The sequence below is a fragment of the Amblyomma maculatum genome, chromosome 2 (assembly GCF_055883805.1).
Source record: "Amblyomma maculatum isolate TAMU_Amacu chromosome 2, ASM5588380v1, whole genome shotgun sequence".
In the NCBI taxonomy this organism is placed as follows: domain Eukaryota; kingdom Metazoa; phylum Arthropoda; class Arachnida; order Ixodida; family Ixodidae; genus Amblyomma; species Amblyomma maculatum.
Window position 1 is genome coordinate 47087929 of NC_139345.1, and position 19331 is coordinate 47107259.

The window sequence follows — 19331 nt, forward strand, 5'->3', positions numbered from 1 at the left end:
GTCTAAAACTATGCATGCCAGCACGAAAGTTATTGGCCTTCTTTTGGTTTGTTTATATATAGGGCCTTCTCTCTGGCTTAGCGAACCATCCAATGCGTAATTTTAGCGATACCTATTGTTCTGCACTAAAATTCTGCAAATTCTAAAGTTAAAGCTCAGCTACTTTGGTTATCTGATGAGAAGAGAGGAGTCACTGGAGAAAGATTTGATGTTGGGAAATGTTGAGGGTCGCCGGAGAAGGGGTAGGCAGCGAACGCGATGGTTGGATGGCATCCTCGAGGCGCTGCAGATGAAGTTATGTGATGTTAGGAAGACAGTGAGAGACCGGAAAGCGTGGCGTGACATGGTCTATAGGGTCACAAAGAGTCGGACACGACTGAACGACTGAACGGAACTGATTGTTCTGCACTACAGTAATCATTCGCTTTCTGCGCTAGCAAACCATGTTTTGCAGAACCTACAAAAGCGCACGACGTGGTCATGAGAGAGAGAGAGAGAGAGAGAGAGAGAGAGAGAGAGAGAGAGAGAGAGAGAGAGAGAGAGAGAGAGAGAGAGAAACTTTATTTGTCAGCGATTGGTATTTGTCTTGGGCTGCATTCAGCTGCTCCAGGTGGCCGGCAGTCCAAGTCTGTCAGCGACCTCTTGCGCTCTTGCCGAGGCCCGGGACTGGACGTCTGGGTTCCGGCTGGCGAGAACAGCTTCCCAGTCTTCCAGCGAGGGAGATGGTACTAGATCTGCCGGAGGCGGATCCTCCGCGCAGTCCCAGATTATATGGTCTAAGGTGGCAGGCTCGCCGCACAGTTGGCAGTACGGATTTACTATGTCGGGAAAGATCGTGGCATGAATTTGCTTCGCCCGTCTTTGAAAGCCCGCGCAAATGGCTTAAATAATGGATTTCTAGTTCCGCCGGTTAGATGGAGCTAACATCGCGCTCTCTTTCCTCACGAGCCAGCTATCGATTTTCGAATTGAAGAACGAGTATCCGCTGGGCGACGATCGGAAGAGTTACTGAAGGGTTGTGCAATTGCATCAAACGCACTTTCCTTTGTGGGGAGCTTATTATACAGGCATTTAGGTTCACAGGCTCATTGTACTGTCGTCTTGTTTTCCAATTGATGAACGACGTACACCTTCTTTCACATGTTGAGTCAAACGATCTTTGCTTATAAGCACGCCTTGAGATACTTGTGCCACCCACGAGACGTATTAGCTTTTGAAGGAGAGAGGGCCAGAATTACTTTTACATTTAAGAGGTCTGGAACGATAGAATTGCGTAATGAGGCACACATGCATGGCTAAGAAAGAGTCACCCCTCTCTCACTCCTGTGGCTTTTAAACGTTTGAGAGGAGGTATGCACGTGTAACTCTAAACGTAAGCCATTGGTCTGAGTGAACGTTTCAGTCGCGGCATTATAGAAGTCGTACCTTTCTTTTGAAGTGTTCTAATGGAATGCTCTCGTTATGTAGTCTCCATTCCTTGAAATAATGATGGGAGAGCCATCTGGTACCATAGATTTCTACTTTGACACCTTCTTACGGTATGATTGCTTAGTTTTCACTCCTGTAATAACTTGTTTTACAAATAAATAAAGATGCAAACATGCCGCGCATTGGACTCGATGCCTGGTTCTTTGCCGCTTTAGTTTAACCATCAGAACGTTTCCAGACAGACCCGAAATGTCATTACTACAATATCCCGAATTGAACAAGAATATGGTAGAGAAATGCTTTCGTAATTTCGTGATGTAAAGGCAGAGTTCAGGGACACGGACGTGTCCTTTTCATTCCTCTCGGTTTCAATACGAGCGGTTTCAACCCGCTCGTATTGTAGCATCCGCCGGTCATAGTAAAATATGTCGCTATTATTGCTTTGTTGAAACTTTCTTCCAAACATACGTTTCTGGTTGTGTTTTCTTGTCGATAAACCCACAGGAGCTCACATAGTTGTTAATATGGCATGCCGCTTGGGCCTTAGCGGTAGAAAAACAGGCCACGAAACTTTGGAACAGCAGTCGTCTTTGATGACTGCAGGGAATAATCGAGCACGAGATCTATATGCAGAGATCTTCGGACTTATTGAGTGGATATGCGACCGAAACAGAACGCATGATTATGTACAAAAAGCCTTTTTTCGTAAATTCAAATCTGGCTCTGCAATTAGTCTCCGACTCCACACTGAAAAATCAAGATCACTTTCATTTTGTTTCGGTTTGGCTTAATTGCATCTCCACACTTATATTGATGTATAAAATAAACTCAGCATAACTTACAATATTTATACCTTTCATTGCCAAATACAATTCTCATTCCGCGTAAGAAAGCCTTGCTGATGCTACCAGGCCTGAATTCACAGCAAAGTGCCTGCAGCCCTTTTTTTTTTTGTTTGGATCATAATTTAAACAAAACACACACTCAGCACTGTTGGATTGAACAGCCTATGGGTAGCCTTTTCGGGTGCAGATGCAAACGATATTTAACATTCAGTCCTAGTATGTGCAAATTTAGGTTGGGCATTTCATAAGATAAGGGCAGCAAATTGATGGACGTTATAAAGACAGTATACTTTTTTATTTGCTACGACAAGCCTAATAAATTTTGAATTATCCCACAGTAATGGGCCAACATGACAAGCTCAGGTGCGCCAACTCAGTGGTTAGTTTTAGTAGATATGGTTTTAGACTGCCGGCTATATTATGCACTAGATTTATTTCAGTCGGCAGTTTTCACCGTTCCTAAACCCCACTAATATTGAAACATATTTTATTGTGTATGCTAATAAATATGAGCCTATAAAACTATTATTCCGCAACGTATAATCTTCGCTGACGCTAGCTTTAGTTATTTTCAATTTCAGTAATATTTCATTCCTCTGTACTTACACAGGGGAATACAAAATGCATCTTAGCTCATTTTTGTTTAATGTAAAACTGCGTTTTTCGGATTTCTCAAACTGTGGTTTGAGAAATGGGCTAACGGTTTTTTAAATCTGCTAAACATGCCAGCCTGCGAGACGACAAAAATAGCTATTTTTGTTTGGAAGGAATGTGGTGAGGTCATTAAGCCCGGTTTATTAATTTGGCTTGAAGATTCAAGGTCTGGTTATCTACATACCATGGAAAGGGTGCTGGCCACAATTTGTTAAATTTATACAACCACCGGCACAGACAAAAATACTAGAAATATTCATCAAGGTGCAATCTCATCGTAGGTTTCCCACTGGTTTAATGTGCTTATAGTGTACTAACCTCTCTACCCTGATTTCCTACCTTTTCTCGTCCATTTCTTCTTTGTTGAAGTTTAATTTGTTAAGTCCGGTTCAACTTAGTCAGGTTGAGTTGGATAAACGCTGCGTGAAAAAGTTTTTTATTAATTTGTGAAGTTTGGATTACCTCATCGCAGCATTGCGACTAAAGAAGCTGCGCAAAAAAAGAAAGAGAAAAATGCAGAGAAATTTGGATAACATACTAATATCCGGCCAAAATGGTACTGGATAAGGTTTGTTCTTCTGTAGGATAGCTTTGGGCAATTGTTTCGAAGGAGACACACATTTGTCACCAATTAGGTCTCATTTAGATTCTCTAAGCGACTGTAGCGCTATTCATTAGCACTTCTTTTTGGGCGAGTTGGTTCATTTTTGGAAAACTTTGAAAGAGCGCAAACGCACACGACCACTAAGGACAAGCGTGCTTGTGTCTCGTCTCTTGTCCTTAGTGGTCGTGTGTGTTTGCGCTCTTTCAAAGTGCAGCGCTATACAATGGAATTTCTAGCTGCTTAGGTACCACCTTGCTATGCAGTTACTATGCCGTTTCCGTGCATACCAAAGCGTTAATATGCAGTTATATAATGTTGCTATGCACCTGCTGACCAATCACGGCCACTCCACATGCGCATTGAGGCGTTTCCTCAAAGTATTTCCGCAGGATCTCTCGGATACTTAGTTGCAAAAAGTGAAGTTTCGGATTGAAACATATACCTCATCCCGAGCAAAGCCAAGCCCCCCTTTCCCACTATTTCTCCTGTCAGTCTCTTCCGTACCTTCTTCAGCTATACACCTCATGTAGATCGCATCCACGCTCCGCCTATATTCTAGGCCTACTCATTTCGGCGCCTGCTCTTGGGAAGGAGTGGACGCGCAGTTAAACGTCCTCATGAAGGGCAGTTCGCGGCGACATTCATGCTAGTAAACATCGCTTTCTTATAGAGCTCATTGATCCTTGTTTCCATCTATTCGTTGGTAAACATCATCTTCTCACAAATCTTACGGGTCCATGTTTTCGTTTAAAGTGAAGCTGGCTCGCGAAACATGTGCACAAATACATGGCGACGAAACGAAGGCATGACATGGTGAATTCCCATCTAATTATTGTGCTACGATGAGAGGCCTTGTCAAAGGCATTCATTCAGGCAACCTTCATTAAGAGTACCATGGACACTAAGAACACACTACACTTAAACGTCATCGCTTCTCGTCAGACGGGTTATCTTCCTTGAAAATGAGAACACTTTTAACCACTTCAACTTAAAGAAATTCTTGCTTATCCGTAATCCCACTCGATTTGAAAGACATTCCCCAAATCACTCACGTAGCCTGCATACGCCAATGCGATTTATTTGCGAAGCAAGTATTGAGAGGTTCGATGAGAAGGTGAAGTGCAAAGAAAGAAGGAGATAATTATTTTTAAACACAGTGGATAAAGAGTGGGGAAAGAAAGACAGAGGAGGAGATAAACTTTCGGTGGATGGCGATGTTATTTGAAGTAAGGTACAAACTTAAAAAAACAACAATAAAAAAACAAAATGATTTTGACAAAAAAGGCAATTATAGCAACGTTGAGAGAACTGTATTGCTTTCCGATTACTGCTCAAAGTTTCAGTTAGATCCGGCTGGATGAAAGAAGCGATGCGCGTTTGCTGTTGACAATGGAACCGCTGATGTCGTTCATTTATTTCAAACAATAGAAAGTCGAAAACGATCAACATCTTGTAAATGCTTACTGACGCGCACGTGCACACAAAATAGTAAAAAAAATGAGGTTACTACCAAATTACAATCTATTCCAGAAGAGGGCGCATACCGGTGGTTGATACAGGTTGAAGAAGGGATCAATACAGCGGGAGGCAAGAAGAGACAAGTGAGAGGCCGACATATGCGCTGGCTAGCAAAAAAAATTATTTATTGCTACAGATGGGAGGCTGGGATATAAAGGAAATGAGATGAGAAAAAAAAAAAAAGAGGAAATGGAACCCGCACAACCACGCAACACGATTGAACTTGAGCAACGTCATCATCAAACAAAAACCAATTTCTACGCACAGATGAATAGGCTATCTGCAGCAGGGTATCCCAGTATGATTGTGTCAAGTGTTACCGAGTCCTTGCTTGCCGAATGTAGACTACGAAAGAACAAGCGCACCGATAATGGTCAGACAGAAAAAAAAAAGCGTGTGTCCCGTACGTACCCACAGTTTCGAGCAACCTAATGAAAATCGTGAGGAAAGCGAGCACTACTTTGTTGTTTTCTTCGGACAAAATAAACAGAGCGGATTGTGCAAACGTGTGAACGACGATGGAAGCAAGAAAAGAGGCTGCGAGAAGAAGCAAAAGAAGGATTTCGTCGACTGTTGTGCTGGTGTTGCCTACAAGACTGCGACGTCATGTGGCCATTTTTACATCAGCGATCGGCTACGTGAACATGCAAAAGATATAGAGAAAAGGTCACACAAAAAGCATCTTGCAATGAATTGCGCAGAGTGTAAAGACTGCGAAGCGCATCTCAATCAGATCATTCTCATCGCCCTATATAAAGATATTACCTCGAGGCTCATTTCTGAGGGTTGCAATATAGAAAGGCTAGAAGGCATCTATATCATCAGCCATTCAATGATTTTATTCTCTAAGGAACACGCGTTTCTTAATCAGACACTTTGCTCAATTTAAATCGGGTTGCGTGGTTGTACGGTTTCCGGTTTCCTGTCTTTTCCGTTATATGCTGCATCGTCTGTAGCAATAAACCATTTGGTTGCTAGTCAGCGCACGTGTCTGTACGTCATTTGTCCAGTCTTGCTTCTTGCCATATTATTTATTTCTTGAACAGAATGTATATGCGATTATTTTGAACAGTCATGCGGGATGATTTCAAAGCATACTCAAATATACTGGCACATAATGGAATTTTTTTCAAATCGTGTATTGTTCTGACGAGCACGTGGCATCCTGAAATGTCGTAATAAATTTCCACGCTGACAAGCGGCAGTTGCACAAGCAGCTCTGGGAACATGCAAAACATCATGAGCGGTCATATATTGCACAAACGTAGGAAGGAGAGCTAAATGCGTGGGCGTAAAGGAATGGATGTCGGTGGTCATCTTCTTCACGACGAGGCCGAAGAATACCCGCTTGGGAGCACGAACGAGGAGTCCTGGGTAGTTACGTCTTTTATAAATTACCCAACCAGCCATACGAAAGTTATTACTGAGGTCGGTGACTGCCATCAAGGAAACTGGGGAAAAGCTACTGCGGGCTTTTTCGGTGCTACGCGCGGGGAACTTTTACGACACAGTCAGCATCTCGTTCACCGCTCGCTTGCAACGACAGAGGAGCAAAAAAATGAAAAGAGAGTTGCTTCAGCGCCATGCAGAGTTGGACTAAAAGAGCGCAGTCGAGGAGGCTCACCTGTAAGACTGTCACGTATACTTAGGTGCCGAGTCAGCGGTGCGCGCACCTCCTTCTTTTTCGCGAGCGGCAGAACTGCATGCATGTATTCGGTCAGCCCCCCCCCCCCCCCCCCCCCCTCTCAGCTACCCTCCCCGCCCCCAACTCTCCCACTTAAACGTTTTTATTTATGTATTTATTATTTTTTTTTATCGGCTCGTTTTCTATAGAGGAAACGTGACCTCACTGCAGGCGGGGACATTATAGAGGACTGGGGATTTTGAAAATGCTTAATACAGAAGGGCAGAATTCGGCCGAAATTTGCATTTACTTTTGAATAATGAAACTCTTTATGACAGGTACGATCAGAATGAAGGTGATGGGAATGTAAAGGCAGTTAAAAGTTCGATCCGATTTCCTAAAAGCGTATTGCCATAGATTACCCACGAGTCAGTAAAAGCGAACAGGTTATTGGTGCGAAGCCACAAAATGCATAAAAATGTAACATAATACAGTTGGCATTGTCGCAGAGTTCGATGCATCACCCATAAATACCCAATATATGATCTAGTCTGTCCTTTTTTTTTATTCCCCGTCTAGTAGGTGTCTAAAAATGCTACCATACCACACTTGGCGATATAGCTGTGGGTGCTGAATGAAAGGAAATGAGCAGACGCTCGGCGATGAGGCAAGAGCGAGTGGCAATCATAGCTGAAAGCGCTTACTGTCTGAAATATATGGCTGTTTTCGTGCAAGTTTATACGGTTTGCGTGTAGAACTTCAAATCTGCAAATACCTGCAAGCTTGGAATATCAGCTGAAGTAGAAGTTACACGCTCTTAACGAACACTTTTATTGAGTATATCCTTATGACAAACTGCCGGAGGTGAATGCCAGGACATAAATATTTCTGGTATGCAAAGAAGTGATGCAATTCATATCGCCATTTCAAACAACCGCGTAGATTCAGATCAAACGTGGGCAACACAGCAGGGCGAGCAGGGTTGTGTTCTTCTCTTCCCTCATCCTTGTAGATTGCTATAAATGTCGAGTTCGTGCAATAAATTTCAGTTGCAGTAGCGCCTGATCCGTTCTTCGTTCGTCTTGTCCACTCTTGCTCATTTTTCAACCAGTCGTGCACCAACAACTCGTCCAAAAGTCGATAGTTCTAATGAAGGTTGCGCAGGCGGCCCATCTTATCAGCGAGTAAGAAGTGATCACCCAGCGCTTTTGGTGTACAAGCGCCCTTTGAAGAATCATCGCACGCTGTTCATTATGTCGAACGAGCGACGCAAAACTGGGTTGGGATGTCTCCCTCAACTTTCTTTTACTTTAACATTGAAGATGATAATCTGCGTGTTCAATATGTAACGATAACACAGAATATCAGGCTTCAATATATCCGAGGTCTGCTGTAAGAGCGCATTGAAGCGAACTTTCTATATTAAACTGGACTCAATTGAAACATATTCAGAAATGCGGCGCCACATTTCTGAATATGATGCAGCACCAATTAGCCCCTCAAGCTCTTATTTTGAGATAACTCAATTGAAAGCACGTATAACGCGATCGCTTGGCCAAAAACATCAATTTCGTTTTATCTTCGTCTACTTAAGTTATATTTGGCATTTTTTCCCCTGTTTCGCTTCACGTTAAAAAAAAAAAACAAAACAAAAAAACTGAAAACTATTTGCGCCTGCGTTACGAGGACTGGGCTGAGCTGCTCAGTGAGCGGCCCCAGGTCTGAATGGATTACGTGGCTGATCACGGATTACGCTATGATAAAATTTTCTGATACTTTGCTATCTCAAAACATGCGTGATTGACTACAACAAATTCTTTGCATGTCTAAAGAATTATCTTCCGCGTTCTGTCGTGTGTTCAATTGCACGATGCACATGCTTCGGTGCTTCCCTTCTACCAGATTAAAGGGGCGCGAACTTACGAGAAGTATGTGAAAAAAAAAAGTAAAAGGAAATGCAGTTCCTATTGATGCATGATCGATCGATAAACGCTTGCGCTGCCAGAATAGAAGCAGAGCCATCTAATACCACAGAATTCAAGGACTCTGCTAAAAGTGCTGAATAGGGGCTCGCCTCATGCAGCCATCACTCGACCACGGTGCGCTGATAGCGTGCTTATATCTCCTAAGCCTGCATGGAGGCAGAGAATGAAATAAAGTCAGATTTTCTAAGTAAAAACGATAACGAATGGCGAATAAGAATAGAAAAACAAAGCAATCTCATTTTAAGTGAGACAAGCAAAGGAACAGAGCACGCAACGCTGATCTAGTTAATTTATAATAATTTATATCGATTGGAACAAACATTTCCTCTCACTTCTTTCACCATTCACCGTTCATCAAAGCTGGATAGGGTGTACCAAAAAGTTTTAACAGAATGCTAAAAGTAATAAGTCGATGTCACACAACCGGGACCTTTAACACTGTGCGAGTAGCAAGACTGTAGTTAACCCAGAAAAGTTAAATGCTTCAAACAAGAACAACTTTTAGCGGAGGAAGGATTAGGTTACGGCGTTAATTGGCAGGCTTCGCAATGCGAAGGGAACCGATGATGAAAGTTTAATGTAATCCGCTGTTCCGCCATGTGCTATTTTAAGAAAAAAAAAAATAAAGATCGTGTGCAGAGACGCAATAGCTAATTTTTTAGCCGGTTAGGTAACTTGTATTATCGAGGTATAAAAAATATAATCCTCAGTTGCGTTCAGGCCAATGTCTGCGCTTATTTCGAAGCCGAGAAGCAGTGCTCCTGTTCTCCGTGACGGTTAGAATCGACATAAGCTTTACCACATAATATACGCGCTCGACTACTGTTCCCAAGGGCGCGGGATCGAATCCCGGCCTCGGCGGCCGCTTTTCGATGGAGGCGAAAAGCTAGGCGCCCGTGTGATGTGCTATGTCAGTGCACGTTAAAGAACCCCAGGTAGTCGAAATATCCGGCGTCCTCCCCTACGACGTCTCTCATAGCCTGAGTCGCTTTGGGACGTTAAACCCCAAAACAAAACAACAACAACAACAACAAAACCTTACCACAGAATATACTTGCTCTTCGTATCATTCGCTTCTTCTTATAAGATGCTTATATATGTATTTTTTTTTTTGCTGAGATCATACAGCATTTACTTGAATCTAAGCCGATCTCGACTCTAAGCCTACAGCGAGAAAGGGTCAAGGCAAAAAGAGAAGAAAAGAGGCTTTCCTGAAATGCAGCCTCGTGGTGTATTCTCATCGACCGTAATAAGGACATGGTTCGGTTCCATGGCTTCCCAGACTGAGGGGGCTGCCAACCCGTAGCGAATATTTCACGCTTCCTCTTAACAAAAATGTATATTTATCTCTCTTTCTCTCCTGAAATGTATGCTGACCGAAAATTGAAAACAGCTACAAAACAAAAACCATATTTATTTGCGAAAAGCCTGGTGCCCCCCCCCCCCCCCCTTTTTTTTTTTAGTCGATATTTATTGCCTCAAGCCATCAGTAGGTTATGAGATGGTGCCACTTTTCTCGCGGACTTCCAAGCTTCATGCATGTATGCAACGCGCAGGCTTCTGTGTCACGTGACAGGAGGAAGCTTCATGCCCCGTGTAATTACTGATGCTAGAAGTGAAATTCATCCTCTTCCAAGTACTTCTGCCGCTATGGCTCGGAGTAGTTAATGGTTGTCATAGAGGTTTTCTGCTTTTCCTTTTCTGGAAAAGGGTGGTACCACCTGCATGCCGCTTTTCCACTTTCGTTTGGTTCTCGTCACGTATTAGGAACTACGTTTAGAAATCCTCGAATCTAAACTTACCGAAGGGTTTCGTGTTTAGTGTCCTTAAAAAGAAAGATATCATCGGAAATTATGATAAATACAATGAGTGTATCATGGTCGGTGACGTTCCTTACGCAGATCCATCCTTCATGGAATTTTGCGATCTGGAATAGCCGAATGGACGAAGGAAAACTTCTTAGCGATATTTTGGAAGTTTAAAGATAATCAAAGAAACTAAGACGTCTTTAGTTAAAGCTAAATAGCATGGCAGGGCCGCGTGAAATTTGCTTTAAACGCAGAGTATACGGGGAGAGATGGCACTGCGGACAGCTTTTTCCTATAGTAATCTGCAAGACTTCCTTATCAAAGTACCGCTGCTACCACTGGCGATTCACTGGGATTTAGCGATGTACCCCAACGCTCCTTCTTTTGCCCAGTAGGCAGTAGCGGAGATAAATTCCAGAAGTTACTAACCTATTGGTAATATATGGCAGCTTTGGCGCTGAGGACGATTGCCTACTAAAAGAACGCGATTTCATTCAGGTACCTCCAGAATTCTTGCTTACTATTCAGGAAGTTTATTTAAATAATTGATTGAATAATTTAGCGAGCTATCATAAACATCGCATTTTTGCGCTTGCCTGCGCGTATTGCTCAAAATGCAGCGCTATCTCTGGTGACGAGCTTCCCACAGCGCCACTAGCTGTGTCATCGATATACGATTAGATACGACTGTACCTTAACCATCCACTACCAGCTCAGAACATTCGTTGAGCGATTCACCTTTCCATTGCATCCATTGCAGCTTTAGTGGGGACAGTGGCTAATTTTTCTCACGGGTCGGCCTGACTTCGAATACGCGATGGAGTGTGTAAAAGAAAATACAAGTGCCCGCAGTATGAAGTACCTGGCAGATTCGGCCTTGACGACATGTTAGAATTAGCATAAGCGGATGTAAAGATAGCTCAGCAATACTTCAATGATTATCGAGGACAACTGGCCAGATATATCTACTTTTGGTCTATGCGGGGAAAGCTTTGATTGCGGCACGGAGCAATACTGGCCAAATAAGTGGTTACAGAAATACAAGGGAGCGATGACAAAGCATAATGGGCGAAATAAGGGGAATGGAAATTAATAAAGAAAGCCACTAGGGTTACCACGGCGAGGCTAGGCCTATTATAGTTAAAGAGCAGGTAGCAGTCGTAGGTCGATGGCCTATACGGCTTCTTTTATGGGAACAAAAGTATATATGTATTTACTTCAAGATCAGAATCGGCTTCAAATGGCTGACTCAAGCATTGGCGTGTTGCTTTGTTATTGCTTTTATTTCTTTTCCGACTGAATCCTTATTTCCCTCTTCATTCTTTATGGCGCGCACAGCGATGCTTAGAAGAGAATAAATGTCGTTATTTCGCGCGCCTCGAAAGTGAAAACGTGTTCTCCGCAGTGTTCAGCGGGTAACGCAATGCAAGATAGGTCGGCCTGTGCAGTGACGATGGGGCAAGCCAGGAAGTCGATAAAAAGCGAGCTTGGAAGTCGGTTTAACTCAAGGGTTGATAGAGGCTGCGCAACATGCGTTATTCTTAGCCGCCGCTCTTGAACGACGCTAACTCGTTCTTGTGCCACATCCCCTATCTTTGTTCACTTTCTGTTTTCTTGGCAGCTGGAACGCTGTTATCTCTTTTTGTTTCAACACCCGGGGAACTGTTGTTGGCGGCCAAAAGTTGACTCCCGGAATTTTAGGTTTTACACAACTCTCCAGCGAACATCTTTATTTGAGCTCTTCGCTCACCTACCGTCACCATGGGAACGAAAACAACTTAAAACGAATAAGCAGCTTTCCCGAATACAATAAGCTGGGCTTTCTGTGCCCAGCTTTGTAAAATAATATTCGCGTAACGTGCGCTATATTGTTCTTTGACTTCGTACAAATACTTGCTTGTTATCTTAATGTGGGAGCTCGTGTTAATTCTGGCGTATCTAGGAACTACGTGACCCTTGCTAGAATAAGCCAGAAATACATGTTAACGCCTTGGTTGTTACTTACCTTGTGGAGTTTGCGGTGCACGCTGCCTTTCGGTGGGAAACTATAATTCCGGTCTAATAGTTTTACAGGTGTGGCCTGCTGAACAAAATTATTTCGCAGAGAAGGAAGGGTCTGTATAGTTAGAATAAATTGCGAACTCAATGACTTTCGTATTCACCATTTTGCCATCAGGCATTAAAAACGTCGGTTGTAGTTAAAAAAAAAAAACGCGTTATTGTCCTTGCCATTGTTGCTGTTAAGTCCCCAAGCTAGTTTTCCGGATAAAACATTTATTAGAGACTAAGAAGTGATATTGTGTGTCCGGAATGCAGTTTGAAAGCTTATAGCGCCGAAGAGCGATGAGATAAGACCACAGAATACGCTAAACTTGACTGCTAACTTTTCAAGACGATTCATTTAGTGAAAATGTAAGTGCTAATAACATAAGCTGCAGTCGGAAAGGCAGCGTAAAATATCCAAGCCTCAACATGCCACATTATCTCCTTTTACCCCTTTTTAAAGCGCTCGATTAAAAAAAAGCCATTTTTTGTTTGTGCTCATATTTTGCTTCTTTCTTGCTTATGCGTGCTTTTGTGAAGGCAATTTCTAGATCTCGCTTTCACACATTTCAATGGGCTCCCATTGGACAATGTGTCAAGAAGGACACATTAGCGAAATCTGGACATGAGGGCTCTCCTAGTGCACTCGTGTGCTTACAGTGTGTCATTCTATAATTTAAATGAGTACGCGAAAATTCGTCAAATTGTTGATGCTGAGCCCTGTCAAAAGCACCAGTGAGTTCATGTGCCAAAGCTGACCTGTACTTTAGTTGTCCTTTGCCTGTTTCTGCACCCTTACCAATCGCTAAAGAGTAGCTGCTTTTATAGTTCCCATTTCATTTGATATGTGTGAATTAATAAAAGTAAAAAGTAGTCACTACTTTTACTGTACAAATAATAGCTTTACGCTTATTTTGCCACTTATGCAAGCAACCTCGTTACTTCTTTTTTTTTTTTTTCATTTCAAATACTTTTATTATTTGGACATAATACTAGCGCGCTATTGTCTGTGTATATCGAAATCTCCGGCTAATATTAAGAGTGGCGCTCACCTGTCGGAGAAAAGGCGAATGACTGAATCTGAAACGAATCGTTTCTAACTCCGTTTTCAAACTATTCCCTAGAGTTATCGGCATCTCGCTAAGCATAAAAGTCAATTCATCTTCGTATTTTTGCGTTCTTTCTTTCTCAGTCAAGAGGGTGAGGAGAAGTTCAGCCTTCTGAACACAGGCCCAATATATACGTGGTGTTGTGGGTGCGCTGACGGGTTGTCTTCCTTGGGGCGCTCGCAGGGAGCTGGAGATCCTGTTCAGCGCCATCGAGTCCCGAATCGGGCGCTGCGCGGACTCGGAGAAGAACAGGCTGGGCTTGCTCGTCGAGAGCGGCCGTATGACGGCCGAGCTCAAGTGCAGGGATGCGCTTGACAACGGTGAGGACTACGCTCACGCTTTAATCGAACCGGCGATGCGCCGCAACGTACTGCACGCCGGCGAGGCTGTTGTCTGAAGCACCTCTCTATCCTCCATGCTATCGGAGATGCTAACGAAGTGCACGGGTCGAGTGACTCAAGGCAAGGGTTAACGGATGGACACAATTCATGGTCCGCATTTCTCCATCGTCCGCATGGTCCGCATTTTTGGACAGCAGTCACATATTACATTACTGCTATGCTTAGCTAAAATTAGGACCATAATCAGTACTCCAACGTAGCACTGATGCTTAATTGGTCTACTTAGCGCTATTAAACGACACTATTTATCCTCTCTTTTACTTATAAAGGAATAGTATTCAACCATTGTACCTTTTGGAAAAGTATCCCTCAAGTCATTTGGAGACATTCTTAGGCATACTTTGAAGGGGCGCGACAGCTATTGAGGAGGCCTGCTCGATGCTAGCAGCTGTCTTTTACCAGGTATCTAGGTAGATGGACCTGTATGGAGGTATGGAAGGCTGAGCAGTACGTGCTACCTTAGCCTTGTCTTGAAGTGTCCCTGTATATGCTTTTGGACTCCCCGCCTCATGGTTCCAAGACAAAAATGTGCCTCTTGTAGCCGCTGAAATGGCCGGCTATAATCAGAGTGCTCTGAAGATTGCTGGCAGAGGCTGCTGGAATTTGAAGAAAATGTCTCAGGCTTCTAACGGGAAGATCACGATCCTGATTAATCGCATTTGCAAATACACCCGAGTCCTCTCTAAGAGGAACCGTAAATATAACTCTGTGCTGCTGTATGAAAATTACGCTGTGTTTGGGGTAATTAAGTACGAGTTATGGTGAGAAGGATAACCTTACAAAGTATTCGCCAAATTCGGTGTGCTGATACCCTGAATATATCTCTTATTGGCCCCTCGCTCAACAACGTTAATTGCGTCCCGGATGATAAATGGGGAAAGGGAAGGGGCCGCACTACAGGCACTCGTTTTTGCGAAGAATGCAGTGATCATATGACGACAGCCACATAAACAGCGTGAATGCATGCTGAGTTAGGGGCACAAAATTGAGTAAAAATCGAGCAGTAGATGGCCTGAAAGTGCCCTTGCAAATTTGGATGCAATGGGGAACTTGTAATCATGTTTTCAGGGTGCTGGCATCAAGCTTGCAGATCATTCAGGCTTTTAATAACAAACTCTACGCGAACCCCAACTTGCTCGAGAAATAAGCAATCTCAACACTCTACCAAAATGCAGAGACCGGAGAGAGAGTACGCCAAATGAAGGCGACAAGTTGGGCTTATTTCCTGTTGGCTGCCTTACGCAAAGAGGGCAGGCTGAACAAGAGGAAAGATAAAGAGAGAACGGGGAGCAGGTTTAAAATCACGGAACAACTGCAGACTACGCTAGGCACCTGCTCTCAGAAACTTACAGGGACTGCCGGATCTCTTCTGTTCAGATTATTTGAAGAATTAATTAATTCATCAAAAACGCAAGGAAAAGTATGGATGCCTAAATGCCGAGTATCTGTGAAATAACGCCGAATTTCGATCATTTGACTAGAACGGGCGCTTCTTGCTGCTTTAGAGGTCATGGTGACCAGTGTCTTATTGAACTCTCTGCTTTGATACTTATAACATAGTCTTCTGTGTGCAGAAGCCAGGACGTACATCAACTGCCTTCGAAACTACAACCACAGTGGAGACCAGTGCTCGGAGAGGCTGCGTGCTCTGAAAGACCAGTACAAGGAGTACTCCGAGGGGCTCACCAACACCAACGACGTCTGCTGGTGTGTCCACTTTTGAGTGCATGACATGTTTCACCATATTACTCATCGTCAAAGTCTCGAACCGTGTGCCGAAAGATAACAGCCTGCCTGGAACGAGCGCTATGCACATAAACTGAAGCCTAGCCTCCGAAGGCTACCGCTTCTAAAGTATCCGGATTCGCGCTGAACGAGCGTAGGCTTAATTCTTGGGTTTTGTAGCTTTATTCGGGGAGCAAATACCGTGCCTATTTCTTCTAGGCCCAAACTTTCCATACTCGGTAAGCTGAAACTAGAAAAGTTTCGTTTATAAAGCTCTGTAATTTGAGGCAGAGGTTGAGCTTGATCTCAAGCGGCCTCGAATTGATATCAGGACAAAATACAGCTATGAAACGCGGACCTGCGGCCTGGTGATCGGTCGCTTATAAAGGAACGCAAATGGGTGGTGCGTAAAATACGCTTAATTACCTTACAATTCCCGCTGTATCCCGCTGACAATTATGGATGGTGGTTCACCTTAAGCTCTAGGTGTCTTTTTGCGCATCAAGTTTCGGTTGCTGCCATTCAAAAATTCCCAGAAACTATACTACAATTTTCCAAGCCTGCAAACCTATGACATCATCCATGCATTCGCAGTCTCAGCCAAACAGCATTCCAAGGTTTTTGGGAAGAAGGAAAGACATTTTACTTGTAAAGGAAATACGAGGTGGTCAAGCCGAATTGAACCGATACCATTTGGAACCGGGAGCGCTACCTTTCCACCCCTGAAGAGCGCGCGCTTGATGCAATATTTCAAAGTTCTTATGCAACCGCCTCATACCATACAGTAATGTAATGCGTAGATAGCAGTATATATTACAATAATGCTATACTTATTTAAAATTAGGACCACTAATTAGCTCCACTAAGCAGCCCTCCTACGTAGCACTGATGCTTAACTGCTCTACTTATCACTCTTACACTGCTACTTAGTGCTACTAATTAGAACATCTGAGGAGAGCTGTTAATTAGCAACTAACAAAGCCCTTTTCTTAGCAGAAATTCATAATGACCGTACGGAAACACGTTTTTAGCAGCTCTTAAGGTTTCTTATATAGTCGTCCCCTGTATTATTTTTTGTATACACGCAACGCTATCTACTTCGCTACAAAAACCGAATACCCACCCTTTGCGCGCGCAAACACACACACACACACACACACACACACACACACACACACACACACACACACACACACACACACGCACACGCACACGCACACGCACACGCACACGCACACGCACACGCACACGCACACGCACACGCACACGCACACACGCACACACACACACGCACACGCACACGCACACGCACACACATGCACACGCACACACATGCACACGCACACACATGCACACGCACACGCACACACACACACACACACACACACACACACACACACACACACACACACACACACACACACACACACACACACACACACACACACACACACACACACACACACACACACACACACACACACACACACACACACGTAGCTTGTCCGATTCGGAATGCAAGAAACTCGGTTCTTATCTGAAATGTGCTGCCCAAGTTGGCAGCTTCTGCCATGTCATGTGGTTGCATGACGTCACACAAACAGCCGACCAATCAGTGCCAGGCTATCTCTCCTGGCAATTACCATGTGCGGAAGGCATGGTTGTGATTTTCTCGCTCTTCGAGGGAAGCCGAATTTTATTGTGTAAGCAATACTACGCCAGGTTTTAGCCCGTCGCGTAAACCTGGCCGGTAGCCACGTTTGACCTTTAAAACAACCGCGAATGGGGCCTCTCTTCAAGCCGCCGGGTAAACCCGGTCGGTAAGCAGGCCGCGCCTCAGAAGAAGAAAAAGAAGAGGAAGAAGTAAAAGAAGAAGAAGAAGGAAAAAAAAAGAGAAAAGAAAAGGAAAAGAAGGCAAAGGAAAAGAAAAAGAAGAAAGAACAGAAAGAGAACCTACGTCGGCTTTGCTTACGCAATCTTCCGGGGTTAACTAAAGCTAAACCCCAGATAATTTTTTTCTCCTGCTGGGACTTGCAATGGTTTCGCGTTATCTGACATGACTGATTGTGACAGGTTATTGTAGGCAGACAGTTTTATGGTCGTACTCTGAGCGACGGTGGTCTATCTCGAAATTGAGCCTCTGTAACGTTTTTGCATTGCAGCAGGTGGCCACAATTAATCCACTCCACCAAAAAATTTGCTGTCTTACGAACACGCTTCTGGTAGGCGGTAGTTTACAGGTGACACGTCCACCTCCATGCATGCAATCTATGCCATCGGCCAAACACTATCTGCATTAGTTATGATCGCAGTTTTTCGTACCGTGGACGCCGGACGCCACCGGCTTTTATGCTGCAGAGACATATAATGGTTTGACACTAATAGCCTCTAAAATATAAGTAAATGCTGTCAGTGCGTATATGTGCGTTGCTTTGAAACCACTATGCACATATGATTTAAATTTAGAGATTCCTACAGACGTAGGCTTTATTTAATGCGTTCAAAACTTTCTTCTCAAGAAAATAAGCGGTAAAAGAAACTTGAGTGCTGATAGCGTTTTTTTTTTTTTGCCTGGAATTTTCTCTTGAATACTCACTTCGCCATAGGTAATGGTCCACGCAGTTCTTACGAGCATTGCGCCAAGGCTGAAGCAAGCAGCCAAAGACAAGAAACGCTTGCCATGTGTCCTGAAGTTACCAGAGTCGTAAGAATAAAGTTAAGTTCTTTTTCTACATTTTGTTTTGTACACCCGCTCAAGAAATGTGGCAACTATAGCTGAGGAACGGGAGAAGACAGATCACGATCTAAAATAAGAAAGTGCTATTCTGTGCAGACCGATCAGTGCTAAGTGCTTAGTGGTCCGAAGGGAACGAGAGATCGATATAAAAGTTACCGGGAGTAGTTTGCCAGACTGCCTAACCCAGAAGCTGACTCTTCTCTGATGAGTTGAGGGACTGGCAATGTTGCGTACACCATGTTGAGCAAAATGCAAAAAATAGAGAGCTATACGTGGAGGATGAGAAGATGCCGGAAAGAAAAAGAAAAACAAAACAGGAATGTCTGCGGCTGGTTTGTTAATATTGCATCATGTTACCAAAAACATTTTACTGTTAACGCGATAAGTTGATTGAAACTTTAATAAAATCACAGGGCCTCCTACAGTAGCTTCTCAAATTCAATAAGTAACAGCAGAGCATAACAATCGAGGCACGTGACGCTACGTGTCTTAGCGGTTTTATGCTTATAGCCATGTCCCACAGTGATGTTATGAGCGCTTCTTGGACGGACGCTCATGATCTGCGCGACTTGAATTACTTGTTCTTGACTATATACTTGAGAAGCTGGAGCACTTCTTAGAAAAGCTGAAAAAGGGGCTTTCTACCGTTTATATGTTTTCTTGCTCATGCATTTCTGACGCAAGATTATCTGACTACGCCTAGCCAAAACGCACCTTTTTCGATAGGTCATTCATGGTTGTGCCTTACGCTTTCATCGTATACCGCTCAGTCTAGCATATAACAATGTCCTTCAGATCAGGCTGGACTCGGACTCCTTACCTAAAACAAGATAAGGCAAAACATAAATGG

The 19331-nt window shown here is 43.6% G+C and overlaps 1 protein-coding gene across 1 annotated transcript in view; it reads left to right on the forward strand.

Annotated features, from left to right (window-relative positions):
* The window catches only part of LOC146198560 (uncharacterized), a 47579-nt gene that overhangs the window by 21602 nt on the left and 6646 nt on the right, over positions 1-19331 (forward strand). The window contains exons 3-4 of the mRNA XM_084594056.1: positions 13802-13938; positions 15594-15726. Coding sequence (XP_084450182.1) covers positions 13802-13938; positions 15594-15726 — 270 coding nt within the window. The remainder of the gene's footprint in view (positions 1-13801; positions 13939-15593; positions 15727-19331) is intronic.